This window comes from Crocodylus siamensis, chromosome 8 (assembly GCF_052110815.1).
Source record: "Crocodylus siamensis isolate JL-2025a chromosome 8, ASM5211081v1, whole genome shotgun sequence".
In the NCBI taxonomy this organism is placed as follows: Eukaryota; Metazoa; Chordata; order Crocodylia; family Crocodylidae; genus Crocodylus; species Crocodylus siamensis.
The window spans coordinates 53,080,618-53,108,253 of NC_143402.1; the positions used below are offsets into that span (position 1 = coordinate 53,080,618).

The following is a 27,636-nucleotide window of genomic DNA, read 5'->3' on the forward strand; positions in this document are numbered from 1 at the left end:
GGCATCCATGTTCCTAGGCCCCAGCCAAGGAGTAAGAACTCAAGCATCTAGGACCCCATGATGAGGATAAAACCCAGCTGCCTGAGCTCCAAGCCCCCACTGCTCTCATCCCTTACATCCTTCTCCCCTCCCAAAGAGCCAGCCACCTCCCACACACACTTCGCACCCCAAGGATAGAACCCAGACATCTGCCAACTTACTTGAGTTGGGGCTGTGGGGCCAGGGGATCCGAGCCAGGCTTCGGGGCTGCCTGGGGCTTGGGGGGCCCCAGAGGGGGTCTCCCGCCCCCACCTTGCCCACCTGGGATGCTGGGCCTGGGTTGCTGAGTGGTGGGGGGTGGAACAGGGCGGGGCTGGGGGGGACCACGGGGGCGGGGCTGCGCGCCAGCAGGGGGGCGGGGCTGTGGGGGGAGAGGACTGGGGCGGGGGGACAGGCCCTGCCCTGGGAGAGGGTGGGTGCTGGGGCGGGGGGACTGGGCCTGGCCAGGGGGAGGTAGGGGGCTGGGCCGGGAAGACTGGGCCTGGCCCGGAGGGGGGAGGGGGCTGGGGCGGGGTGTCTGAGGGCCAGTGGAGGGGGGTGGGGCTGTGGGGCTGGGCTGGCGAGGAATGGTGGGGACAGGGCCGGGGAGGGGCTGACCCTGTGGGGGTGGGCGGGGCTGGACTGGTGGTCTCTGGGCTGGTGAGGCCAGGGCTGGCTGAGGGGGTGCACCTGTGAGAGAGAGAGAGGTCAAGGGTCAGAGGTCACATGCCCGGCAGGATGGGAGGGTGCTGTGCGGGGATCAGAGGTCACATTCCCTGTTGCCTGGGGGAGCTGTAGGGGTGATCAGGGGACAGAGGTCATGGTTCCTGCAGCACAGGAAAGCTGTGGGGGGGTCATAAATCATGTTCCCTCCAATCTGTGAGGGAGCTGTGGCGGGGTCAGCACAGAGAATCACAAGAGAACTAGGTATCAGAAGTCTCACATCCTGCTGCATGGGGGTGGGCTGTGGGCGAATCATGGTCAAGAGCAGGGGGATTAGGGCTCGGAGGTCAGCTCCTCTGCAACATAGGTGGGTGGGGGTCATAGCCAGGGTCAGAGTTCACACATCAGGGATCATGTCCCCTGCAGCATACCATGGTTACATAGCGAAAGTGGGGGAAATCACTGGTCAGGGCTCATGCCACCTGCTGCCAGGGGGCAGAAGTCATAGGGCAGGGGTCACAGACTCTGTAGTTGTTACAGGGGAGGCTTGGCAGGCTGGGTAGCAGGCCTGAAGGGTTCAATGAGGAAAGGGATCAGAGGTTGGGGGTCAGGGGTCACTCACCCTGTGGTGGTGGGCGCTGCTGCTGTGGCGGGGGGCCCTGCCGGGCACTGGCAAGGGGGCCCTGGTGGAGACAACCGGGATGTTAGTGTGGGGAAGCTAAGCCCCCGAGATTCCACCCTGCCGACTCTGTCCACCAGGACCCTGCCCCTTAAGAACCTGCTCCACATTGGATGTCCAACTTGCACTGTGGCAGGGGGAGGGGTTAATATGGATTAAAATCAAGCACTGTGTGGTCACACTGAGCTCTTAATCCAGGCTCCCAAAAGCAATTGAGGGGAGGGCCCAAACCCAGATTAAAGACCACACCAAATTCTTAATTCAGGTGAAAGGTTAGGCTGTCTGCACACATGGGGAGGAGTAGGGGCCTTAATCCAGATTAGGGTCAGGAGCAGTCTGGGCATGCAGGGTGGCTGGACAAGGTTAGGATTAAACCAAGTGAAATCTGGAGGCCAAGGGAAGGTTGGAGGCAACTCAGGGAGCCTCCTTGGGCAGGGTGGGAATGGGGCTAGGAGGTCTCTCCCTTATACACAGTTGCCTTAATCTGCAGACACATGGATGAGTAAAACTGCATTAAACTGAGTTAAATCTTGGGGGATGGGAGAGGCCTGGGAGCACCTCAGGGGGTCTCTTTGGATGGGGTTGTGACTGAGGGACCCCCTGTTTATATAGCAGAGTTAATCTGGATTAAGCCTTCTGGACACATAGACCAGATGAACCATGTTTGAATTAATCTGCATTAAATCCAGTGAATGAGGGAAGACTGAGGGCACTTCAGGGGACCTGCCCAAATGGGACTGGCGCTGGGAGAGCCCCCTTTTACACAACTATTTTATTCTAGATTAAGTTTTACAGATACATGGCTAAACAAAACCATGTTAAGGTTTAACTGTGCTAAATCCAGGGAGTTTGGAAAAAGGGGTCAGGACACCTCAAGGGACCTCCCTGGGTAGCGTTAGGCCTAGAAAAAAAAACATTTATAAAGCAGAATTAATCCATATTAAACCATGTGTACAAACAGCTGACAAAACTGTTACAGCTAAATTGTGTTTAACCCAGGGGTCTGGGGTAGCTGGGAGAGGGGTCAGGGTACCTAAGGGGGTCTCCATGGATGGAGGGACCCCAGGGGTGACTGGGGGACCCCCTGTTTATATAGCCTTCTGGACACAGAGACCAGATGATTTAATGTAGATTAATCCTAATCTGGTTCCAGTGGACCAGGGAAGACTGGGGGCACCTCAGAGGACCTTCCTGGGTGGGGCTGAAGATGGAAGACCCCCATTTACACAATAGACTTCATCCAGATTACACCTTGAAAACATTGCTTCATAGTTGATAGGGTCAGAAGGGACCTGAGCAGATCACCAAGTCTGACTTCCAAAGCAGGGGTTTGGGTACACACCCAGCCTTGAACTCTCAATATTTTGGGCCAAGATTGAGCACCCACACTGCTAGGGTAGCTACCAAGGTCAACATAGAATGACCCCCTCCACTCTAACAAGAACTTTTCCCCTGCCCCCCACTTCACTCACCCCTACTTGACCCAGTCAGGACTTGAACTCAGATCTTCCACCTAATAGGCAAAAACTCTACTAGACAGCCACCACTGCTATAAAAACCCCTGCTTTCAGGGGATTCACACCTCATCTTTCCCTCCTTGCGCTGCTCCCACACCAACCCAGCACAGCCTCCTTGTGTGCACCTAGCTGCAGGCACCAGTGACTCACTGAGGAACAAGGGACCAGAGAGCTCCAACTAGGCTGAGGATTGAACCCACAACCTTTTACCACTTAGGGTAGCACCGTTACCACCAGACTACTGAGGAAAACCAAATATGAGAGGCCAGGCCCAGAACCTCAGCACCCAGACTGAGAGGCCCAGCACAAAAAAGCCCCTCCTGTTCACACCTCATCTTTCCTTCCCTGTCCAGCCTCTATCCCAGCTTTCCCCCACTTGCCTCCACACAACCCAGTACAGCCTCCTTATGTGCACCAAGTCACAGAGACTCACTGAGGAATCAGAGGGCTTTAGCTAGGCTGGGGCTTAAACCCACAATCTTTGCCACCTAGGGTATCACCCTTACCACCAGCCTACTGGGGAAGGCTGAGAAAACACAGTGACCCCCTCCAGTCCAATAAGATTTTCACCCCTGTCACTTGACTCACCTAGGACTTGAACTTAAATGTCTGACAAGGCAGGCAGAAACTCTACCACACAGCCACCACTGCTAAAGAACTGATTACTGATAAGAACTGCAGTTAAAGTGTGTTAAATCCAAGAAGCTGGAACAGGATTCGGGGCACCTCAGGTGGCTTCCCCAGATGGGGTGGGGCCTGGGAGACCCTCATGTACATGGCTGAGTTAATCTGGATTAAGCCTTGAGGACACAAGCAACTGAAACTGTGTTAAACTGTGTTAAATCTGGGGAACTGTGCAAGGTGGGGTCACCTCAGGCAGCCTCCATGGGTGTGCGAGGGGCTGGGAGACGAGGGGATGGAGCCCAGAAGAGTACCTGGGGGGGCCCACCACGGGCAGGAGAGGGGCTGGGGGTGCGGGGCAGTGCCTGGGCCATGCGGGTTAGCACCAGCTCCACAATCTGCTGCCGGTCCTCGTCCTGCTGGTCTCCAATGAGTGGCATGGAGGAGCCCACCACCTAAAAGGGAAGGGGAGGGAGATGGGGGGTAAGTCAAGGGATTCAGGCATTTGGGAGGGATGTCGAGGGATCCAGGCATCCATGAGGGGACCCAGGTGTCTTGGAGGGGAGTGGGGGGGGGGGGAGGAGGAACCGAGGGACACAGGGGTCTGGGGCAGGAAGGGTGGGTGGTTACCCTCTGCTGGCCATGAGACCCGCTGTGGTGGGGCAAGGAGGGACCCAGGTGTCCAGAAAAGGAGGGGATTCACATGTCCAGGGGGAGGAACCCAGGTGGAGGGACTCAGATATCCCAGGAAAGAGGGAATCCAGCTGCTAGGGGGAGGAACCCAGGTGTCCAGGGAATGAGGAGCCCAGGGGTGGTGGGGTTGGGGGGGACCCAAGCAGTGAAGAAGCAGGGAGGGGGGTCACCTCAATGATGTGGTCGCGCCCATCCTTGCCGTGCAGAGCCTCCACAGCACAGATGTCAAGGCCTCCAAAGAGCTCAGAGCAGGCATCCACCCAGTGCCGGTACCTGTGGGCGGGGCTTAGCAGGGTTGGGGCTGGACACCCCCCGCCCCAGCCAGGCCTCATCCCCTTGGGATGCTCCCACTGCCACCAACCCAGCCGGGGGGCTCAACCCCCCTCAGCCAGGCCCCACCCCCTCAGGATCCTCCCCCTGCCACCAACCCAGCCAGGGGGCTCAAGACCTCTGCCAGGCCTGCCCACATCACAGGGAAAGGCCCCACCTACTTAAGAGCAGGCCCCAACTACCCAGAGATGGACAGCACCCACACCATGAAGGGGCCTGCCCATCCAACAGCACAACCTGCCCACACCAGCGAGAGGCCCCACCCACCCAGTGATAGTCCCTGCCCACAGCTGAAAGGAACCCCATCCACCCTAGGGAGGTCCTGCCCACATATAAGCAGGCCCCACCCACTCACCACTAGGCTCCCCCCATTCAGCAGTTTACTAACTGTCTCTGCCCAGCTAGAAACAGGCCGCACCCCTCCAAACAATGGGGATTCCTGGGGCAGGCCCACCCAAGAAGCCCTGCCTCCTCACCGGTCAGACACAGCAATCTGCTCCAGCATGGCCGAGCCCGTGTTGGTCTTCCAGTTTCCTGACACCGACGTTCGCCTGGGGAGACTGGGAGTCACCGGGTGGTGCCAGGAAGGGATTGGGGGGTGGTACTGGGGACACTGGGGGAGACTGGGTGGCTCTGGGGGCGCTTGGGAGCTGCAGGGGGAGGGGCCATAGGCTGGGGGGGGACTCGTGTCCACTCTAACTCCTGATGGGATGGGGGATATGCAGGGGGGGATATGCGGGAGGGGGGAGTTTGATGGAAGGGTCCCAGGTGTCCAGCTCCAATGCAGTGGGGGCTAGAGAGGAGGGGTCCTAGGGGAGGGACTCAAGTATCTGGCTCACACACAGGAGTTGGGGGCTAGGGTGGGTCTCATGGAGAGGACCAAGACATCCGACTCCAGCAGGGGGTGGGGGCCAGAGGCGGGGCTGACACAGGGGACCCAGGAGTCTGGCTCACATATAGGCCTTGTAGGCAGCACCGATCTTCTGTACCCGCACGTCGTATTTGGCCTCCACGAAGGGCTCAGCTGTGGCATAGCACCTCGTCAATGCCACCAGCCCTGCCAGGTCCGCCAGTGCCTGCGCGTCAGCTGCCCGTACCTGCCCAGCACCAGGGGGGAAGGGGGCAGAGGTCAGGACACACCCCTGAGTGGCTGAGCCCACCCACAGAGGCCATGCCCACCTAGGTTGAGCCAATGAGGAGCAGGCCTGCTCCAGCCATTCAGAAGCATGAAGAAGCTAGGCCCACATAGACCTTGTCCACAAAGGGTTGGGCATGCCCACCCATCCCCAGCCAGGGATGCAGGAATTTGGGTTTTCTGTTTCCCACGGAAAAACAGAAAACCACAGATTTCCCTATTTTATCAGGAGGAAAAACAGATTTTACCTTCTATCAGAGAAACCCGTGGATTTCCCCATTTTGCAAAGAGCTCTGCAGGCTGGCAGAGTTCCAGCCTGCAAGAACTGATTGCAAAAAGGGTGGCAAACCTTGTCTGGGGGGGAGGAAGAGGGGGAAAGGGCGAGGCCTGAGGCTGTTAGTTATCCAAGGCTTGGCTCAGGCTCACTTTCCTTCCTGGAGCCTGTGAGGTAAGTGGGGCTTGCAGGGGGCTGGGGGCTTGCAGGTCAAGGCTGGGGGGAAGCTGGCTGGGGGCTGAACTGGATGGGGGGGAAAGCTGTCTGCAGGAAGCAGGAAGGTATGGACTGTGAGCAACAGGATATCAGCTTGAACAGGCTCCATGCCTCCATGTGCGGCTTCCCTGAAGGGCCAATAGCACCCCTCACTGGGCTGATGTACCGCTGGATGCCCACACCTGGTTGGCCATGCCCACTCCCACAGAGGCCCCTCCTATTTTCCTTGCCCACCCAAGGGAGGAGCCTCCTGGATGGCTGGGAGGGGTATGTGTCAGCTAATGAAGTCATGTCTCCTCCCTACATCTGAGCCCCACCCACCCGTGACAAACATCCCGCCCCCCCTTACCTTGCCCATCCCAGAGTGGGCATGGCCCATCTTCACCACCACTGGGAACCGCGGAGAGGTCACCTATGGGATGGAGAAGAGAGGGGAGGGGGTCAAGCCTGCCCAGTGCGCCTCACTTCCGAGTGGCACCCCCTGACAGAGGGGGGGCTGTCACAGTACCCATCACTCCTGACCCACAGCTGCTGCCCATGGTGTGCCTCACTCCGAACCTGCAGCCGACCCCGTATCACCCCACAGTGCCCTTCATTGCCAACCTTACCCAATGGCGTCCTTCATTCCTGACCCATAGCCTGCTTCCCATCCCCCTGTGGTGCCCCTCACTTCCAACCCACAGCCCTTCCACCTTGCCCTCCCCCTCTCCCTCCCCCACCCCAGTGCCCCAGCCTTATCCCCACAAAGCCGCAGGAAATATGACTCTGTGGGAAGGATCCAGGATCCTGCCTGCCCTGACCCCCACCCAGCACCAGCCCACTTCCCCTTTCATGTGGGTGTGGGCCAGAGAAGCCAGGCATCCTGAGTCACCCCAGGCTCACGTGTGCCCCTGGTCTCGCACGCGAGCCTGTGGTTGGCAGGAGGGGAGGGGAGAGGGGGCAGCATCCCATACCCTGCCCACTTCCCCTTGGGCACAGGGGGGACATCCCAGGCATCTGGGCCACGACCCTGCCCTGACCCCAGGCGAGTTCCTGTTACCCTCCCAGAGAACCCAGGTGTCCCAGCTCCCAGCTACCCCCACCACCAGGTCCTCATGACTGGGATGACCCCCCCAGAGTCCTGAGTCACCCCCCAGGGTCACATGGGCTCCAGCCTCACACGAATGTGACTTTTACACAAGGGGGCGCAGGGTTGTGTTAAGACCCTGCAGTCCCCCTCACTCCCAACCCCCACCCCCAGCCCTGCGGTACCCCTCACTCCCAACCTGCAGCCCTCCCATGCCCCACTTCCAACCCCCTGCCCCCCACCCCCATCCCCTCCCTGCGGTGCCCCTCACTCCTGACCCGCACCCACCTCAGTGGTATTCTAACTCCCTACCTGCACCCCCCATCCCCCCTGCTCACTGGATGCCCCTCACTCCTGACCCCCAGCCCCCCTCCCCTCCCAGCCGTGGGTTCCGGCTCCACCGGGGGAGTTTCCCAGCCTGAGCGTCTGGTTCCCATTTGGCGCTGGCTGCCTGCCCTGCAGCCTCCCCTCCCCGCTGCCCCAGACACCGCTTCCCAGAAGCTGAAACGCACCCAGACCGGGGGTAGCGGGTTCATCTGACCCTAATTGGACGCAGGCATCCAGGCCCACTCAACCTCGCACCAAGTCTGACCCTGCTTTGGGGGAATCCGGGCTCCCAGCTCTTACCCTGCCCCAATCCCCCTTCCAGAGAACCCAGGCATCCCGCCAGGGTGGCCTGGGTGATGACATCACCACCTTGGCAGCCAGGATTAAAGAAGGCAGATGAGAAAGGCAGAGAATGTAGTAATGATGAATGTTTATGGAAAATGATGACGCAGGAGCCAGGAGATATCTGCCTCTGTAGAGTGGTAGGGAGACATGGCCAAGTAGAACAGGGCTGAGATGTAGCCAGCTGTGAGGAATAACACTGCAGGGGGAAGTCAGGATGCAGCAGCTCTGGTATGAAGGGCTAGGGAACAGAAGAGTATAACACTGCCAGGGAAGGGCTGAGATCCACCTAGCTCTGTGGTAGAACAGCAGCAAACCACCCAGGTTAAGGTCCCATGGAACTACAGCATTTGAGCCCAGCTCTGGGCTGGGGGAACTGCAGAGTATAACACTGCTACACATCATGCTATTATCAGATTAATCATGATGTGTTTAGAGCAGCCACATGTCCAGATCCCGGCATAAAACAGGTGTCCAGCTCATGGTGAGGTGTGGGGGGTCTAGCTACACAGAGCGAAAATGCATGAGGAATCTAGAGCTGGTTTCTATCCACGTAGCAGGGCCCTGAACCACAGCCAGCTCTGGGGTGGAGCAGGGGGCATAGGCCAGTTTAAGGCCACAGAGCAACAGCGAGAAGCACTCAGCTCTGGTGTGGAACAGCCCAGTGTAACAAGTCTGGGGAGAGCTGGGATGCACCCAGCTTTGGTGTGAGGGAGCCCAGGCACCTTCCCCCAAACCCCAGCCCATGGACTTCCTGCCCCTAGGCAGAGGAGCAGAAGGGACTGTTTGCAGCCCCTCCCTCCCGACCTACAGCCCATCCCCCCTCCTCCGCGTCACGCCATGGTGCCCCTCACTCCCGACCTGGAGCCCCCGCCGCACCAGGCGCTGACATCAGCTCCGAGTTTGCATCACCCCCCGTGCCCCTCCCGGCGGGAGCGGGACAGGAAGGAGAGAAGGCGGCGGTGCGGCTTATATACGGCAGCGACCAGCCGGACCGGCACAGCGAGCCCCGCGGTGCCCGTCGCTCCGGACCTGCAGCCCCGCTTCACGGCGCCCGTCGCTGCCGACCCGCCTGCCCCATGGCTGTCGACGCCCCCACCGGGTGGGTCCCGCTCCTGGCGGGGCTCGCGCTGCTCCTGGCCCAAGGCGGCCCCACCTCCGCCTGCAGCTGCGCCCCTCAGCACCCCCAGAGCGCCTACTGCCAGGCCGACCTCGGTGAGTGCACTCAGGCTCAGGGGGGATGGAGAACCCCCCAGAGGGGAAGAACCCAGGCGTGCGGGGAGGAGAGGGGAGGGGAGGGGGATCCCCCACCTGGGAGGAGGAGAACCCAGGCTTCAGGCAAGGGAAGGCTCTGTGCCTCCCTCTGGGCCCTGAAGACCCAAGAGGTCGAGAGGATTGCCCTGGCCCAGATCACAAGAACCCATGCATCCAGGAAGGTGACAGGGACCCCCCGCCACCACCAGGGTGAGAGAGAATCCAGGCCTCTGGGAAGGGGCTAGGGACATCCCAGAGAGCATGAGAGAGAACATGGAGGTATGGAGATGGGTGCAGGGGTACACAGCAGTGTGAACTGTGTAATGCGTTTTTAGTGTCCTTTAATCTGCCAAGTGAACCACAGGGGCCACTTGCCAGAGTGTTGGAGGTAGAGTATGTATACATATATGTATACATATATGTATGCCAAAAAAAAAAAAAGCATGGGAGAGCCTAGGTGTCTGGGGAGGAGATGGTGATGCCTCATGCCCCAGGGCATGAGAAAACAGGCATTTGGGAGAGGATGGCTTTATGCATCTTGAAGGCCCCTGTGGTCACAGCAGTCTAAGTGGATTTCCTTAGCCAAACTCTTAACAACCCATCGCTCCAGACAGCGGATGGAGAACCCAGGCATCTAGGAGGCTGGTCCACATTTTCCTTCCACCCGAAAACCCAGGAAAACCAAGAGGTTGGGTAGGGAGCTCCTTCCCCCTGGCAGATGCAGGGGATAGGAGGGTTTCTGGGGGTTTCTGACATCCCTTTCCCTCCTGCAGTTCTCCGGGCCCAGTTCATAGGGCTCTCACAGGCATCCTCCAATGCCAGCGCCTCCCATGTCCGCTATGAGATCAAGACCAGCAAGGTAGGGCCCTGCTGTGACCCTGTGACACCAACACAACCCCATGACCCCCAAGGCCCCCCACTATGACCCTGCTGTGAACCTGACCCCCATGACCCCACTGTGACTCCATTGCAACCGTGACCGCATGACCCTCATCATGACCCCAAAACCCAGTGTGACCCCACCGTGACCCCCCATTGTGACCACATGACCCCTGCTGACACCCATAGTGACCCCATGACACCCACTGCAACCCCACTGTGACTTCCACACCTCACCATGACCTTCAGTGCAACCCCACTGTGATCACCCCATCTTGACCTTATAACATTCTCTGTGATCCCACCATCACCCCAAGACCTCTGTACATACATCACAACACTGTGACTCCTGCACTGAAACCCTGCTTATACCTACAACTCCACTGTGACCCATCTGACCACTGCTACCCTCATATTGACCCGTGTGACCCCCCTGACCCCTCACTGTGACCCCCAGTCACCCCTGGGACTCTATGACCCCCATGGTTACCCCAATGACTCACACAGTACTACTGAAATAGGTCCCGATGACCCCTGTGACCCCCCTGAACCTCCCCCACTGCCCCACCCTGCTGGAACCCCCAACCCCACTCCTCTCCCAGAGAACCCAGGCATTCAGGCTCTCACGCCCTCTCTCCCCAGGTGTTCAAAGGCCCAGTATCTGGACAGGACCTGCGCTACCTGGAGACCCCAACCCTGGAGAGCCTGTGCGGGTACCAGCATGCAGCCCCCTTGCGGGGGGAGGAGTATGTTGTGGCCGGTGAGGATCCAGGCAACTGGGACCCCCACAACCCCCGCTGCCTGCCCATAAAATGTAGAAAGGACCCTGGTGTTGGGGATCCAGTACCCCCAGACAGAGGGGAGGAAACCAGGTGTCCAGGCTCCCCACCCTGTCCTGGAATATGGGCAAAAAACCCAGGCATCAGGTCCCAGAGTCCCCCCCACCATCTCCCTCCTCCACATAATGAAACCCCCCCCCCAGGTATCTGGCACCCCCCACATACCCTACTGCCTGCCCATAGAACGGAGAAAGAACCAATCCCCCTGCCCCTGTGTCCACTGCCCCCTGCCCCCACACAAGGGAGACAGAACCCAGGCATCCAAGACCCCAGTGTACCCCTTTGCTTCTACCACATAAGGAAGAAAAGACCCAAAACATCTGAGACCTACTGTCTCCTCCCCACCACATAATGAAGAAAGGACCCAGGTGTCCAGGCTCCCCACCTGCTTCCAGGCTAGAAAGAAGAGAGTCCAGGCATTTGGGACCCCAGAACTCCTCACTGCCCCCTCCCTATATAATGGAGAAAAGACCCAGGCATCCAGGGCCCTAGCAGCCTCAGACCCCAACTTCCCATGCATATCGAAAAGGAACCCAGGTGTTTCAGCTCCCCGCTCTCTTAGATTACAGAGAAAGGACCCAGGTGTCTGGGACCCCAGCACACACCACTGCCCCCTGCATACAATAGAGAAAAAAAAATCCAGGGTCTGGGCCCCAGCACACCCACATTTGCACTCTGCCTGAAAACAGTGGAGAAAGGACGCAGGCATCTAGGCCCCATTCTCTCCTCCACCACCATAGAATGCAGGAAGGACCCCGGGATCTTAGGGGCTAGGAGGCACCAATGTGGCTTCGGGCCAGGCTTGAGGCATTGACATTCAGGGGCAGGGCTTGGGCGCTGGGGCCAACTGGACTGGCGTGGCCTGGGGGGGCAGAGCCATGGGCCTCCTGGCCCCACCCCTAACCCCACCTCTCTTTCCAGCATCCTTTGAGGATGGCCAGGCCACAGTGACATCATGCTCCTTCATCCAGCCATGGGCGAAGCTGAGCCTTGGGCAGCGCCGAGGCCTAACCCATGCCTATGAGAAAGGCTGCCACTGCCAGGTGAGTGGGTAGGGCCTGTGGGCTGTGGGTGGAGCCTAGATTAAGCCTGCCCCTCCCCCTTTACTCTTAGAGCATTTAAAGAGCAGGGCCTGACCTCTCATGGGTGGGGCAGGTAGGAGTGTCCGTCTAGCCACACCCCGTTCTTCCTGTCCCCACTGCCTTGGGATGGGGGGGTGGTCCAAGCTTTGGGGACGGGATTTAGGATTGTGAGGGCAGGGTTTAGGATTTAGAGGTGGGACTAGGCTGGGGGGATGGGGCTGACCTGCAGGTCCTAGCCCTGGGAGGTGGGACTTGGGGAAGGTGGGTGTGGCTTGAGGCTGGCGGCAGGACTTAGAGTTGGGGGTGGAGTTTAAGATTTTGGGGTGCGGCTTAGAGCTGACTGGCAGGTCCTAGGCCTAGGGTCAGGACTCAGGGCAGGTATGTGGGATTTCTGAGCTGGTGGACAGGTTCTAGCCTTGAAGGGGAGGGCTTAAGAACAGAGGCACAACTTCTGGGCCAGTGGACGGGGCCTTGGGTTTGTCCTGTGCTGATCTTGCCTCTCTCACAGGTACTGCCCTGCCAGGCGCTGCCATGCGCCGTGACCTCCGACTCCCAGTGCCTGTGGACGGACAGGTTGAGCAGGCACGGCTGGTGGGGGACCCAGGCCCAGCGCTTTGCTTGCCTACCCCACTCCCGGTCCCCACCAGGCCCCACCCCTGGCCTGCCCCTCTGCACCTGGGAGCTCCTGAAGGCCCATGGCACCCTGCCTGCCCATCAGTGATCCCTAACCTCTGCCCTACCACTGGGTAAGCACCCAATAAATGAACCCTGAGACCCAGGTCCATTGCCCCTTGTCTGTGGGGACCTTATGCGAGTCATGTGGAGATGTAAGGACTCCTTTTGCAAGGCCAATGTCGGGAGAGTGCTTGTGTAAGGGGAGGAAACCTCATGCAAGGAAGATAGGGGTGTGGGGGAATCCTTGTGTGAGGCTCTGGCACTTGTACAATGCAGCTGGCTGTGAGCCCAGGCCCACACTGAATCCCCACCCCACACACATACAGTCCCTCTCTCATACCCACTTGTGAGAGGTGTAACTCATATCACTCCCCTCCCCCTTGCACACCCCCTCATGTGACACAGGGCCCCTCGCACACCCAGTCTCTGGGACAGAGCCAGTATCATCCCCCCCATCAGTATAGCATAGCCTTCCTTCCCCACCATGACCACAGTCCCCTTGTAACCCCTCATGCACTCACCATCTGCTTGTGGTTGGGGTAGAAGGTCTGATCAATGAGTGGGAACTCATCAGCCCCCAGCTTCCGGCGCAGGCGAACCAGTTGGGCAAACTGGGGGAGAGGGGGAATTAGGGAATTAGAAATTCCCCAAGAACTCCCCTATGGCCCCATGGTGCCTCTTACTCCCAACCTGCAGCTCTCCCATCACTCCCTGGTGCCCCTCACTCCAACCCGCAGCCCCCTACCATGACCCCATGTTGCCCTTCCATCCTGACCCGTGCCCTGCCCTCACCATCTTCCCAGTGGTTCTCCTCACTCACCACCCAGGGCTTGTCACAGAAGTTGTAGACAGCATGCAGGGAGTTGAGGGCTGGGACCCCAGCATACTGCAGCCCAATGACAAGCCCCCGATGGTCACCACCACGCGCTGTGCTGTAGGCATGTTGTCGCACCAACACGAAGTCGGGCCGCAATGTCCTGTGGGAGAACCCAGGCATCTAGGAGAGGTGGCAGGAGGTGGGCGGGGGGGGGTGGAAAAAACACACTCCCCCCACCACTCGCTCCCAATCAAGGGCATACCCTTCCCTGACCCAGAAGCCCAGGACAGGGGGACAGGACTCCCCCCAAGTCCCCCATCAAGGCATCATTGGCACCCTGGAGGACCCAGGAGTCCAGGACAGTGCCCTGCCCTGATAGGAGAAACCAGGAGAATGACCCCCTGCCCCCAATATAGAACCCAGGAGTCCGGGAGAAGGACCCCCCCCCAAGCCACTGTATGGGAACCCAGATGTTTGGGAGGAGTAGAGGGGACCTTCTGCCCCAATTCGGGGCATCGCTGGGACCTTGAGGATTCAGAAATCTGGAAGACTGTGTGCATCCCCTGCATCACCACTGTGGGAACGCAGGAGTCCAAGAGAAGGACTCCCTCACCATATGGGAGGGGCTTTTCCCTCCCCAGAAGTCTGGGAGGGAAAAGCCCCTCCTCTCTCCCCACATTGGGGCATCGCTGGGATCCTGGAGGACCCAGGTGTCTGGGATAGCATCCTGCCTTCATAGGGGAACTCAGGAGTCCAGGAGAATAACACCCCCCTCCCTCCACCACCAGTATGGAACCCAGAAGTCTGGGAGAATGGCACCCCCAGCCCCAGTATGGAACCCAAGAGTCCAAGAGAATGACCCTCCCTCACCATATGGGAACCTATGAGTCCAGAAGGGAAAGGGGGGCCCCCATCCCCCAACTGGGGCATCACTGGGACCCTAGAGGAACTAGGAGTGTATGCGTTTCCCTGCTGCCACCCCTGTACACCCCCACCCCCGATGGCCTCACAATAAAGAATCCAGATGTCCCTGAGAAGGATCCTCCCACCCAATAAGGAACCCAGGAGTCTGCAAGAGTTACCCCTACCCCTGCACCCTATAGGAGATCCCAGGAGTTTAGGAGCGGGAGGGGGAAGGGAATCCCTGGCCCCCCCCCCCCCCCACACATATAGTCTATGAGAACGCAAGCATCCAGCGAGGGGCAGACGGACTTCCTCAAGGCACCTCTGGGACCCTAGAGAACCCAGGAATCCAGGACAGCGTCCTCCACACCCCATGAGACCACAGGAGTCCTGGAGGAGGTCCCCCACCCCCACCACCAAAATTATGGAAGCCCAGGTGACCAGGAAGGACCAAGAGACTCCTCCCTCCCAAGGGCATCACTGGGATCCTGGAGGACCAAGGCATCCAGGAGACAGCAGGGAGCCACCCTCAACCCCCACCATGAGGCCTACCCATATATGGAGTGGGAGCCAGGATGCCTAAGTTTTCTGGGCAGCAAGGAGGGGAGGTGGACACTCCTGCTCACCTGACAACCTTGGTCCCACCACGTAGCCCCTCAATGACCACTGAGAAAGCGCCGTTGGCCTGAGCCACAAGGCTGAGCTCTGAGAACTCTGCCTGGGGGAGAGCAAACAGACGAGGCTGGGGAGGGGGGCAGGAAGACAGACACTGGGGCCGCCTGGCCCCCTCCAGCCCAGTTCTGGGCCCCCCAACCCCAGCCAGGCGCCCCCCACATCCCTCCTCTCGCTATCCCTCAGACTCCTCCCAGCCCCTGCAAACCAGCGAGGCTCAGGCCCCCAGGCTCCCTCCCCTTGTCCACTGCCCCAACCATCCCCCACAATTGTCACCCCCAGGCCCGCCACACCACTCCTTCCTCCTAGCAGGCAGGCTATGTCCCAAGCTGCCCCAATTTCAGCCCCAGCCCCCCTGAACTGCATGGGGGAGGTTTCCCAGGGGTGGAGGGCCAGGTTTGGAAAGTCCCCCCAATCCCACCTGCTCCACCCGGACCTCGATGTCCCCATGGATCTTGCGGCCTTTGAAGAGCTTCACCCTGGGGTGGGGAGCAAGGAAGAAGGTGAAGGGTGTCCCCAGCATGCCCCTCCCTCAACCCTGGGACAAAGCTGGGGGGAGGTGGGGGGGGCCAAGACACCTGGGTTCTCTCCCCATGGAGGGTCCTGTGGAGTGAGAGCAGGTGGAGTGTGGAGCCAGACATCTGGGTTCTTTTTTTTGGGGGGGGGAGAGGGGGGAGTATGGCCTGCAGAGGGGGAGCCCAGATATCTGGGTTCCCCCCAGCTCCTGGCCCCTCTGCCCTCCATCCTGAGCATGCCCCCCTCATCCCTTCCCCATAGAGCCCCCAGTGTTCCCCAGGCTCTGCTGGGGGGCAGGAAGAGGGGGTTCCAGCTCCCTGCATTGTTGATGGAGCAGCTAAATATAGAGGCAGCAGCAACATGCCACCCCCAGACAGCTGGTAAGGAGAAAACCCAGGCCCTAGCCCCTCCCTGCTCTCACCTCCCAACTCCCACTTGCCTCCCAGAGAAGCCAGGTGTCCTAGAACCTCAGTGAGTGACATCACAGCCCCTCACTCCCTGCTGAGACCTCACTATAATCCCCTTGGACTGCAGATTTTAGGAGGGAGGGAGGGGTCCCCCACACTCCCTCCCACAACAGTCTGTTCCCCACACCCTCTGCAGCCAGGTGGGGACACAGGCATCTGAGTGCCCTCTCCCCTGCTCCAAGCATGACACCCCCCAAAGCTGCCTCCCCCCATGGAGGAGATGGGGGATGGATGGGGGGGATGGATGAGGGCTGGGGGGGGCATGACTAGGCAGGAAGCAGGGACAGATGGAACTGGGGATGGGGGTGAACAGATGGAGAGACTGTGGTGGATAGATGGATACCTAGCTAAATAGAGCAATTGATCTCTGAATGGATGAATAGGTGGATAAGTAGCTAGGAGGAGTGCTTGTGGATGGATGGATGGAGGGAGGGAGAGAAGGAGGGGGAGAGGGATAGGGTGTTGTATGGGGGAAGGTAGGATTGGAGGAGATGGATGGATAGAAAAGAAGCCAATGAATGGGCAGATGGAGAGAGATCGCTATGGTTGAAAACGGATGAGTGGAAAAGTGGATGGCGAGTTATATGGGGATGGATGGAGAGATGAAAGAAACAGAGGGATGCATGGACAGGAACATATGGGGGTGGCTGGAGAGTTGTATGGGGATGGAGGGAAGGATGGTGTGATGGGGAGGGAATGGATGGAGGTGGGTGAACGGCCCAGTCACTAGCAGCAGTGACTTAGCAGAAGGATCAATGGACAGACACACAGAAGAGGGAACAGAGAGATGGATGAGGGATGGGTGTGTGGACAGTTGAACAGACAGACAGGAATGAGGGATGGATAAATCCATGGATGGGATGGAGAGATAAACAGACCTATGGGGTGGATGGTCAGATGGATGCGTGGCTTAACAGGTGAATGGGAGGGATGGACAGACCCCAGTGCCCCCACCCCCCATGGCCCTGCACTCACCAGTCTGTCCCCGGCTCGTCGATGACCAACAGGAGGCGCCCACGGGCCCCACCCCCAGCCCCGCCCCCACCCACCTGCTCACTGAAGGTGGCAGCTGCCGCTGCCGTTGTCTGCTTGACGGCGTTGGACAGTGAGGAGAAGAAGCCCCCACCCCCTCCCCCACCTGGCCCAGGGGCCGAGGACGGCCGGTCACCAGGGGAGGCAGGGGGCACAGCAGGGCCAGGTGGGGGTGGGGGCGGCGTCGGGCGCTGCAGGTCTGTCATGTACCCGTTGGGCAGGTTTGCCATGAAGTTGCTGTCTGACAACCGGCGCCGCAGGTAGTTCATCCTGCTGGCGCTGCGGGGGCTAAAGGGGGTCAAGGGAGGTCCAGGAACCTATAGGGATCTAGAGAGGGGCTATGGAACTGCAGGGGTCTATAGGGGCTCTGGAGATCTCTAGTGGTTTATAGGGGTTCTGAGGGATCTAAAGGGGCTCTATAGGGTCTTTTGGAAGCTCTAAGGGCTGTAGGAGGCTCTAGGGAGTTACAGGGACCCTAGAGAGTTCTAGGGGCCTATAAAGGAACTAGGGAGCTATAGGGAAGGTTTTTAGGTCTTATGGGGCCTGCTGGAAGCCTTGGCGGCTCTAGAGGCTAGGAAAGGGAAGGCTCTACAAGGAACAGTCCCTATGCTTCCCTCCTCCCCAGCCGGCGGGGGTCCTGGCTGGATCCAACCCACCTCGTCCCCGCTCCCAGCTCGGTTTGGGCTGCTGCGGGCTGCGCCCGGCTCTTATATAGGCCTCCCCTCGCCGCCAACGCCAATGGTTTCGCTAAAGCTCCTCCCACCACCCCGGACCCAACATGGTCCCGCCCGTTTCCCGCTCTGCTCAGACCGGGCGGAGGCTGTACCATGGCAGCTAAAGGGGCGGGCAATGGAATGCTCCATTCCGTGGGCCTCGATGTCTCTGCGTTTGCGCGGTGGTGCGAACTAGAGGGGAGGCGCTGTCCGTGGTGCTGGGGATGCGACACCTTAAGAGGCAATTAAAAGGCGGGGGGCAACTAGAGGGGGCAAATAGGGATGGGGGAGCGGTAAAGGGGCCCTAGGTGTCAGAGGGGGCCCGACCGCAGCCCCAAATCCTGAGGGACCCAGGCGTCCGGAGAGAAGAGGCTGGGGAGGAAGGGTGGGGGGGTAGACATGGCCAAGAACCCCCGCCCCCACTCCGCCTTGGTGCCCCTCACTCCTCACCCGGTTCCCCCCACGCCTTGGTGCCCCTCTCCAGAGCCGCAGCCCTCCCTAGCCCGAGCCGCAGCCCTGCAGCAGACGGAGCGTCTAGGGGCCGACAGCGCCCCCTGCTGTCCCCAGGCGGAGCCGCAGATCTGCATTGACGTCACCCCCGCCAAAGCCCCTCCCCTCCCTCCCCGGGAGAGAACCCAGGCACCCGGGCTCTCGTCCCTAACTCCCATTCCCAGGGAACCCAGCCGTCTGTCCCTCCTCCACCCCACCTGGAGGACCCAGGCGTCCTGGCTCCCTGCTGCACAGCCCCACTGCAACCAGAGTTCGAGGATATCTTTATTGGGGTGATGCGGGGGAAGCTTGAGAGCTGCAGCGAGGTGGGGGGCGGGGCTAGGAGCGGGCCCAAGGCCGAGGGCTCCTCTGGTGCTAATCCTGGGGCGGGGGAGCCTTCAGAGCCGGCTTCATGGTTCGACTGCAAGGACAGAGCAGGAAAGGGTTAAACAAGGCCCAGTTACCCCCAGCCCCAAATCAGGCCCCACAGCCCCTTACCTACGCCCAAGTCCAGCTCCTCGGCCCTCTCATTGGGGTGGTAGGCGCCGGGCGTCCGCGGCTTCAGGATCCCCTCATCTTCCTCTGGCGGGGGAAGGTGGGAAGGTGAGACCCGCGGAACCCAAGCGCCCTGACCCATCCCCTTTCCAGAGAACCCTGGCGCCCAAGGTAAAGGCCCCCACACCCCGCCAAAGAACCCCTCCGAGAGCCCAGGTGTCCGTGCCCCTCCGGGAACCCAGGCATCCGGGCGCTCACCGGCGTCCTCGTCGCAGGGTGGCACGTGCTTGCAGGCCACCGCCTCCTTCAGCTGCAGGCGCTGTCCCTGCAGGGGATCGCAAGCCGCAAACGCCTGACCCCAGAACGTGATGTTCACGTTGCCGGCCCCGCCCACTCCCTGCGTCACCAACCTGGGACGAAGAGCCACGGGGCCATGATCAGAACACTCTGCAGCCCGGCCCAGGCTGTGCTAGGCCAGGCCCCGCCCCCCATGGATGGGGCCCACCCCTCTGTCAGGCCCCGCCCCCAGGCACCAGACCTCACCTTCCACCTCAGACCCCACCCCTGGCACCAGGCCCCGCCCCTTTTAGACCCCCGCTCCACTTCCGGCTCCACCTCCACCTCAGGCCTCACCCCTGGCTTCATCCCACACTCACGGGTATTTGGGCAGGATGGGAAGACACTGGCGCAGGCGGGTGCGGGTGGGGGAGGGGCCGCAGGGCGGGAGACAGAGCCCCCAGGGGCTCCAATCGGACCAGGCCCCCAGCACTGGGGAGGAGGGCAGGGTCAGTGCGGGCTAGGTACCCGGCCCCATGTCCCCAAGCCCACCCCACTTTGGGCCTATCCATCCCGGCCTCAGTCCTGCTGCCCCCAGACCCATCTGTTGCCCCAACCCCTAACTCCCCACGCTGGCTTCAAGTCTCCTTCCCCACCAGGCCCATCTCCCCTGGGTTCAGGCCTGCTGCCCCTGCCAGGCCTCGTCCCCGCTCCCAGCTCACAGCGGCAGTGCTGCACATTGTAGCAGAAGCGGATCTCCTGGGTGGTGGAGCCCGGGCAGCGCTGCCCATTGTGCGCACGCCCCTCGCACGCTCGTGTGCGCTTTTGCTGCCCTATGATCTCCTCGCAGTTGATGCGGCTTGTGAAGCCCGGACGGGAGCATGATGTCCAAGCTGACCATTCCGACCAGTGCCCGTTCACTGCAGGTGGCATGGGGTTAATGGGGGCCAGGGTGGGGGGAGGGATCCCCCATGCCCCTCTGGGCAGGCAGTGAGGAGTTAATGGGTGCAGAGGGGGCTTCCCCACACACATACCCCAACCCTCTGCTGTGGGCCCAATGGATGTTCAGTAAGGGGAGCCTCACCTTCAGCACCTGAGGAGTTAATTTGGTGCCACCCCTCCCCCCATAAAGAACCCAGGTGTCTAGGTTCCTCCCCTTCCCCCAGGCATTTAAGGGACAGACACAGGAAATTCACATCCAGGGCATGCACACAGTCCAGTTGTCCAGGTTTCACATGGGACTAAGGTGTCTGGGTCTCACACGCACATATGTAGAACCCAGACATCCAGGGAACACACACACCAGGTCTCTCAGGCTCATACGCATGGACCAGCTCACATATGGTACCTGGACAGGGCTGGCGTGTGTTGCAGATGTATGTCTGTGTGTTGGGGCCAGAGCAAGGGGTCCCTCCGTGCTGGGGTGCGGGGCTGTCACATGCCCGGCGTTGTGTCGCCTTCCCCAGCCCACAGGTCACGGGGCATGGGGCAGCTGCCGCCCATGCACCCCACGCACCATCCACTGTGGAGACATAGGTGTCACATGCTGCCCCCACCCAGAGCCTGCTGCATCTTGGCCTCTCTGGGAGCTGTTATATATATGACTGTTGTACCCCAGAGCTGGGCACCTCCAAGGCCTCCCCATGCAGCATTATACTCAGCCATTCCCTGACTGCTCCACCCCAGAGCTGGCTGCATCTCAGCCCTGCCTGGGTATTGTTACATTTCCCCATTCCACCTCAGAACTGGTCACCTTCCAGCCTCCCCCAGTGGTGTTCTATTCAGTACCTGCCCTGAGCTGGGGGCACCATACCTGGGCAGAAGGGCAGGTTCGTGCAGGACTCATCCTGGGAGCTGGGGCCAGGGCAGGGCTGGCCAGGGGGATCCTGGGAGGGTGCAGGGGTGTTGCACAGGCGCTGGCGGCGCTGACTGGGCCGTGGGCCAGGGCCATCAGGGGCACATGTGGTGGAACAGGGGCCCCACGGCCCCCAGGGGCCCCATGATCCATGTGCTAGGGGGGTAAGAGAGGTCAGGGGGGAGGGGGCAGCCCCACATGCCCCATACCTGGTCCTAGCCCCCAACATATCTTGCATCCATCCATCCATGGGTATATCCATCCCTCCAATCCCCCATCTATCCCTCCATCCCCAGCTCCCACCACAAAGGTCACTCACTGGGGCAGGGCCGGGGGTCACGGCAGGGGCGGCTCTCACTGGATGACCCAGGGGGGCAGACACCACCACAGGCCGGTGGGGGCTCCGTGCAGGTCCGGGTGCGGCGCTGCTCCCCGCTCTCACACGTCACCGAACAGGGGCCCCATGGCGACCATGGTGACCAACCCCCCACCACTGCCCATGGCTGGGGGTTAGCGCTGGTGCACAGACCTGAGACCACCCCCACAAAGCCCCTATCCCCATAGACCCCCCATGGTTCATCCAGACCCTCCCAGCCCTGAGAGCCCCACAAAAGCTTCCAACAGACCCTCCACAGATACCCTGACCCCACAGAAACCCCCTCACCAGCCCCCCCTTTATTCCATACACTATGGACCCTCCCCATGGCCCTCCACCCCCAGTGACCACCTTCACAGAACCCTTCAACCTCCCACACCCTTACAGCCTTAAGACTCTCCCACCCTCAGAGACCCCACAAGGACACCCCAACCCCCCAAACTCCGCTTAATGCCCCCCACCCCTGCAGATACCCCAGCCCCTCCCAGCACCAGACACCACCCTCACAAACCACTCCCCCAGCCCTGAGACCCTCCCACAGGGCCCCCTATGCCCCTTCCCCATTCCCATGGGCCTCCCCCCACACTCCCTCCCACCCCCACACATACCCCTCAAAAATACTCCCAGATCCCCTATGCCCCCTGCTCCAAGCCCTGAGACCCTCCCCCCACCATGAACCACCCACAGCCCCAATCCTGCCATGGTCTCCCCTACCCCACAGTTATGACAATCCCCGGGACAACCCTCCCCAGACTCCCTCACCCCATCCTAGCCCTGAGACTGCCCTGGACCCCTCCCACTCCCATGCGCCCCCACAGCCTCGAGACCGCCCCGCCCAAGGTCTCCTACAGTCCTGCAAAGCCCCGAGACACAGCCCCCAACTGGCCCCCTCCACCTCCACAGATGCCCCCAGCCCTGAGACTCCCCATGGACCTCTCAGCCCTCTAAGACCCTCCCAGCCCCCCCTGCCCAGACACCCACTTCCACTCCCTCTGCCCCCCTCCCCAATGATTTAGGGGCAGCAAGGGGGGTGTAGGGGTGCTATGGGGAGGTCCTATATGAGGTGTATACAGTCACCGGGGCAGCAGTGGCTGAAGACGTGCTATATGGGGTGCTAGGGTTGGGAGTGCCATGCTAGGTGCACAGAATCCCTGGGGCAGCAGGGGCTGGGGGTGCCCTAGGGTGTGCAGGTAGGTGTGGTGCTATAGGGGTGCTACAGGGTGTGGTACAGAGGTGCTATAGGGGGGGTTACAGAGACTGTTACAGGGGGTGCTACAGAGGGTGTTATGGGGGTGTAAGCTATAGGGGTGCAGGTAGGGGGTATTGCAGGAGTGCTATAGTGAGTGCAGGTAGAGGGGATACTATAGGGGTGCTATGTGGTGCTATAGGTGTGAAGGTAGGGGAGTGTTACAGGGGGTGTAGGCAGGGGGTGCTATAGGGGGTACCATGTGGGGTGCAGAAACTCACCAGGGCAGCAGGGGCTGGGGGTGCAGGCCTGGACCTCACGCTGGCGCCGCACCCCTTTGGCACAGCCCTCCCGGCCCTGGCACATGCGCTGGCGGCGTTGGGCCCCTTCTCCACATGATACCGAGCAGGCACCCCACGGTGACCAGGCCCCCCACACCGCTGGCCTGCAGGCACCACACACCCCTCAGGGGGGGTTAGGGTCCTCAGGGCAGGGGGCCTCCCCCTGGGGTCTCGCAGGGGTGGAGGCCCTTTGAGGGGGGGAGCACAGAGTGGGGCAAGCTCTGGGTGGGGTCTCTTGGGGGAAGGATCTCATGGGGGATTGAGGGCCCCTGGGGGGCTTGGGGAGGTCCCTCAGGGGGTCCCAGGCTGGAGGGGGCTCTGGGAGGGTCTAGGGCCACAGGGATGGCTCTGTGGGGGGTGTTTCTGGTATCCTGAGGGAGATACCTCAGGGTGTGACATAGGAGGAGCTGTGGGGGTTCTCAGGGACATGGGGCTCAGGGGGAGGCATAGGGATGGGGGTCCCTCAGGAAAGCATACTGTGGGGGTCCAGGGGGGACCCCAAGGGGGGATCTGGGGGTCCTGTATGGTCCCTGGGGATCCTGGGAGTGTCACTTTGGAGGGACTTGGGGATTAAGTTCCCTTGGCGGGGGGGGAGTCTTGAGGGCTCTGGAGCTGGGAGACTTATGTGGGGTGGCCCTCAAGGATGGGTTCTGTGGGGGGCCCCAGGGGAAATGCCAGGGGTGGGGGGCCTCTGGGGTCAGGGGGATTGCTCAGAGGGGCCTAGGACCAGGGGTCTCTTTGGGTGTCAAGGTGACTCTTGGGGGTCTCAGGGGTTGGGGGGTCCTTTGTGGAGTCCCAGGTGGGCTCTGGGGGTGAGGGTTCCTAGCAGGGGAGGGGTCACTAACCCACAAGCCTGGCAGGGTGCATCAGGCTGGGGCCGGTAGCCATAGTGCGGGTTGAGGCAGCAGTCGACCTCAGCCACTCCCTCGCCCAGTAGGTTTTGGCAGGCACCATCTGCAAAGTCTACATAGCACCACCCGACCTGTGCACCTGAGGGAACACAATTGGGGCGAGGGGGGTGTGTGAAGAGACAGAGGCATGGGACCCAGGTTCCCCGGCGGGGGGAGGGAGGCACATGGGAAACCCAGGCATCTGGGGGGGAGCGGGGCAAGGAGAACCCAGGCATCTGGGGGACATAGACACAGAGAAGCCAGACTTCAGGGGACATGGAGACAGAGAACCCAGAGGGTGAAGAGATACAAAGAACCCCGAGTCTAGGTGGACAGAGACACAGAGAACCCAGGTGTCTGCAGGGACACACATACAAAACCCAGGCATCCAGGAGACACAGAAACAGAGAACCCAGGAACCAGGCAGGTACCTGCTGGGGGCAGCAGGCCCCAGGCCAGGCAGACGGCTGTCAGGAGCAGGGACATGGTCCACGGACCATCCATGGACCCAGATGGACAGATGACAGGCCAATTCTGCAGCTGCACAGACAACTCTCAAGGCAGCCTCTGAGCTGGTCAGGGGAGGGGGAGAAGGGCAATGTGCACCAGCTCCGCCCCATGCAGGATGTTGCCAAGAGCCTGACTCAGCTTGATGTGGGAAACTGTTGGTCAGGCATGAAGGGCAACAGTGAAGGGCAGCATGGGGTGACAGGGAGGGTGGGGGTGAGAGGCACCATGGGGTGATGGGTGGGCTGCAGGTGAGGGGCACCACAGGGGGAAGCTGCAGGTTGGGAGTAAGGGGCATTGCAGGGTGGGTGCTATAGGTTGGGAGTGGGGGCTGTGCCTCAGGAGTGAGGGGTACCACAGGGGAAGGCAGCCAATCAGGAGTGAGGGCCATCTTTAAAGGGAGGGGATATGGCTTGTGGGTCAAGGGTAAGGATCACTGTAGGCCTGTGGAAGGGGCTGTAGGCTGGGAGTGAGAAGCACCATGGAGAGGGACTGCATGTCGGGACTGAGGGACACCACAGCTTCAGTGTTGCTAGTCCCTGTGCCCAGGCTGGAGTGCGGGTGGTATGGGGTTGGTTTCAGGGCCCAGGAGTGGGAGGGGAGCAGGGATGATTTCCTTGCAAAGGCAAGGCCCATGGTGGTCCCAAGGAGGAAAGAAAGAGCTGGGAGGGGGAAGGGGGCAGGAGGGGGAGGGAGGGTGCAGAATTGAGGAAGTTGGTGGCTTCCAAGGAAAAGAAACTTGACCTTGTGGTGCCAGCAGCCAGGGTGGGGGTGGGGGAGTGGGTGAACAGGTCTGACTGGGCCAGGCTGAGGCGCCAAGTGGGTGGCGAGGGGGGTGTAACTGATGTAACTGGGCCAGGCTAGGGTCCAAACTGATGTGACTGGGCCAAATTGGGAGGGGGCCAAACTGGTCTGACTGGACTGTGACCCCCTGCTTCCCCCTTTCTCTCCACAATGGGAGCAATATTAGGGGCAACAGGCTTGAGTTTCCATGGCAACAAGACCAGGCCAAAGTTCAGTCTAGTCTAGTGTCCCCACTCAGACCCAAATCTGATGGGGGTGGGGGTTGCTGGGGGCTGAACTGATCAAACTGGGCTGGATTGGGAGCCAAATTGGTCTGATTAGACCAAGCTGAGAGGACACCAACTGATCTGACTGGGCTGTACCTCCCTTAAACAGGAGCAATGGCAGGGGCATCAGGCTTGAGTTGTTATGGTACCAGGACCAGGCTTGAGTTCAGCTTAGTACCAGACCAGCTGGGCCCAAATCTGGCTGGGGGGATAGGGTCCCTGTGGCTGAGATGGCGTGGGGGCAAGGCTCAGGGGAGTTCCTCACTGCCCCCCCCAGGCCAGGGGAGTTAAATGGTGTTGGGCCTGCCACCTAGTGACATGGGCACTTTTTGGAGGGTGTGGAAGGGGGCTCAAATCTATGTTCAAAGGCCCTCAGGGGACTCTGGTGTCCTAGGGGACCCCCTGCCCTCTTGCAGCATGAGATTCACCCCTCCTGCCCCATGAAAAGGTAACAAGTGAATGGGGGGTGGTAAATTATGATTCTCTCCTGACCCACAGGCCCACCCAGAATCCTATGCAGCCCCTCATGCCTGACCTGAAGCCTGCCCCCATAGTCCCGTGGAGCCCCCACTCTCAACTCTGTGGTGCCCCTTACTCCAGTCCTGAAGCCCCCCATTCCCTAAAGCCTCTAACTCTTGACCTGCAGCCCCCCCAGTGCCCCTCACTTCTGACCCACTTCCCCTCCCATTGTCCTTTGTGTTTCACCTCTAGCCCTGCAGTGCCCTTCACTCCCAACCTATAACACCTCCCCCCAACTCTGTGGTGCCCCTTCACTCTGGACCTGGAGACCCCTCATAACTCCACTGTGACCCTCACTCCTGACCTGCACTCCCCTCCACTTCCTGTGGTGCCCTTCACTTCCAACTAACAGCCCCCACCAGGGCCCCATGGTGACTCACCTGTAAGATTCCAGGTTGGGGGTTTCCCATTCCCAGGCCCTGTGATATTACATTGAGGCCTACGACGTCATTGACTCGCTTCTCCCCTAAATGGAGGCATCAGATTTCATCCCCTTAAAGGTTCCCCACACAGGGCCCTTTCCCCTCAGCAGCTGCACTGCAGACAATAGAACCCAGGTCTCCAGGCTCCCAGAACCCTGTTCCCACACCCTGTAGCCTCCAACTCCTCTCCCAGAAAACCCAGGAGTATAGGCACCCAGTGCGCCCTGCCCTAGGTTCTCCTTAGGCCCTTGGGTGGGAAGAGTGGAAAAAGCTGCCCCTAAATGGATGCCTGGGTCTGGATGCCCATGTCCGGAGCTGGGAGAGGGAGGAAGGGGAGGAGCCCTAGAGCTAGCTGGAGGGAGGGTTAGCAGGTGCAGCATCATATCCTCTCCAGCAGCCATGGAATCCCATGACAATCACGTCACGCTGGTTAACTGCAGAATTTCATGCGTCTCCACCCCACTGCATAGCAACCACATCCCACTAGTGTTACAACACTAGCAACCCCTTGGAATTCTCCCTAGCAACATCAACCTTCTCTGGGGCAACCATGGAATTCCCCCTGCCAACCCCATCCTCCTCCCTGGCAAACATGTAGCCCCACCAGTCTCCACAGTAATGGCCTCTTTGTAGCAAGCATGGAGCCCACCATAGCAACTGGCCCATCCATGGTGTCCATGGCAACAACAGATTCCTCCCTAGCAACCTGGTGGCTGTGTTGACTGACTGCCCCACTCCCTTGGCCCTGTTCCAATGTTGCCACTGATTGTCTCCCCAGGCCTACCTCTCCCCTCACCCACAGCTGCACTGATACACCTCAGCCCCTCCCCCCCATGCCCACAAATCCTGGAGCTGCAGCCTAGTCTGCTGTCATGACAATGGAAACCTAACTAGGCCCCATGCCTGGGTCACACACATGCCTGGATATGACATGTTTCACACGTATGTTACAGGTCTTCTGCTTCATGACGCATGCAATGCTCTGTATCACGTTTTACCTCATGGTTTCCATGGGTTGTCTGTCATGTTTTGATCCATTCTGCACACTCATTATTCACCCCATGCTTCACCCTCCTGGGTTCTGCATGATTTCTACACATTTCTGGCAAATGGTTTCCATGTAGTGTGTGTGGCATGACCTGGTTGCATACACATTACACACCTTTCTTTACTCACTGTTCCCCATGTGGTTTCTGCTCACTGTTCATGTGGGTGCCCCACAGAGAAGTGACATGTTTCTCATGCCCATACATGGGCTCCATGTGTTCTTCAGCTGGGCTTCAAGTTTGTTCTCCTCCCAGATAACACACAATGTCCCCATGGCTTGGCATATTCGCTCATGGCTTTCTTGTGCTTCAGAATTTGTTGCAGTTGTCTGGGAAAGGGTCTTTTTAACACGTGGCAACGTGCATTCACCTTCCAGCTTACGTGCGTTTGACCCAGGCTTTCCACATGGCTTCTACATGTTCAACTCATGACA

The 27,636-nt window shown here is 60.1% G+C and overlaps 3 protein-coding genes across 3 annotated transcripts; 1 reads left to right on the top strand and 2 right to left on the bottom strand.

Annotated features, from left to right (window-relative positions):
- Positions 1 to 415: 415 nt before the first annotated feature.
- SYN1 (synapsin I) lies at positions 416 to 17,797 on the bottom strand (the record flags this gene model as incomplete). Its single annotated transcript, XM_090061552.1, has 12 exons — positions 16,961 to 17,797; positions 15,424 to 15,481; positions 14,957 to 15,048; positions 13,431 to 13,587; positions 13,132 to 13,221; positions 6,496 to 6,558; positions 5,476 to 5,618; positions 4,998 to 5,072; positions 4,362 to 4,464; positions 3,813 to 3,953; positions 1,304 to 1,364; positions 416 to 708 (listed from the first exon to the last, which is right to left on the bottom strand). Coding segments are annotated over exons 1-12 (1,602 nt in total), but the record flags the coding sequence as incomplete, so codon positions are not given.
- On the top strand, positions 8,705 to 12,714 carry TIMP1 (TIMP metallopeptidase inhibitor 1). The gene is made up of 5 exons (XM_090060372.1): positions 8,705 to 9,096; positions 9,909 to 9,994; positions 10,657 to 10,774; positions 11,775 to 11,896; positions 12,444 to 12,714. Exons 1-5 carry the CDS (start codon positions 8,961 to 8,963, stop codon positions 12,654 to 12,656), a joined length of 675 nt encoding a protein of 224 aa, XP_089916498.1. The 5' UTR covers positions 8,705 to 8,960; the 3' UTR covers positions 12,657 to 12,714.
- A 700-nt stretch (positions 17,798 to 18,497) lies between the features above and the next one.
- Positions 18,498 to 26,470, bottom strand: CFP (complement factor properdin). The gene is made up of 12 exons (XM_090061055.1): positions 26,115 to 26,470; positions 24,070 to 24,210; positions 23,594 to 23,738; positions 22,689 to 22,852; positions 21,165 to 21,338; positions 20,804 to 21,001; positions 20,339 to 20,512; positions 19,713 to 19,910; positions 19,371 to 19,482; positions 18,973 to 19,124; positions 18,718 to 18,801; positions 18,498 to 18,640 (listed from the first exon to the last, which is right to left on the bottom strand). The coding sequence occupies exons 2-12, from the start codon at positions 24,140 to 24,142 to the stop codon at positions 18,630 to 18,632; spliced, it is 1,485 nt and encodes a 494-aa protein (XP_089917181.1). The 5' UTR covers positions 24,143 to 24,210; positions 26,115 to 26,470; the 3' UTR covers positions 18,498 to 18,629.
- Between the last annotated feature and the right edge of the window lie 1,166 nt (positions 26,471 to 27,636).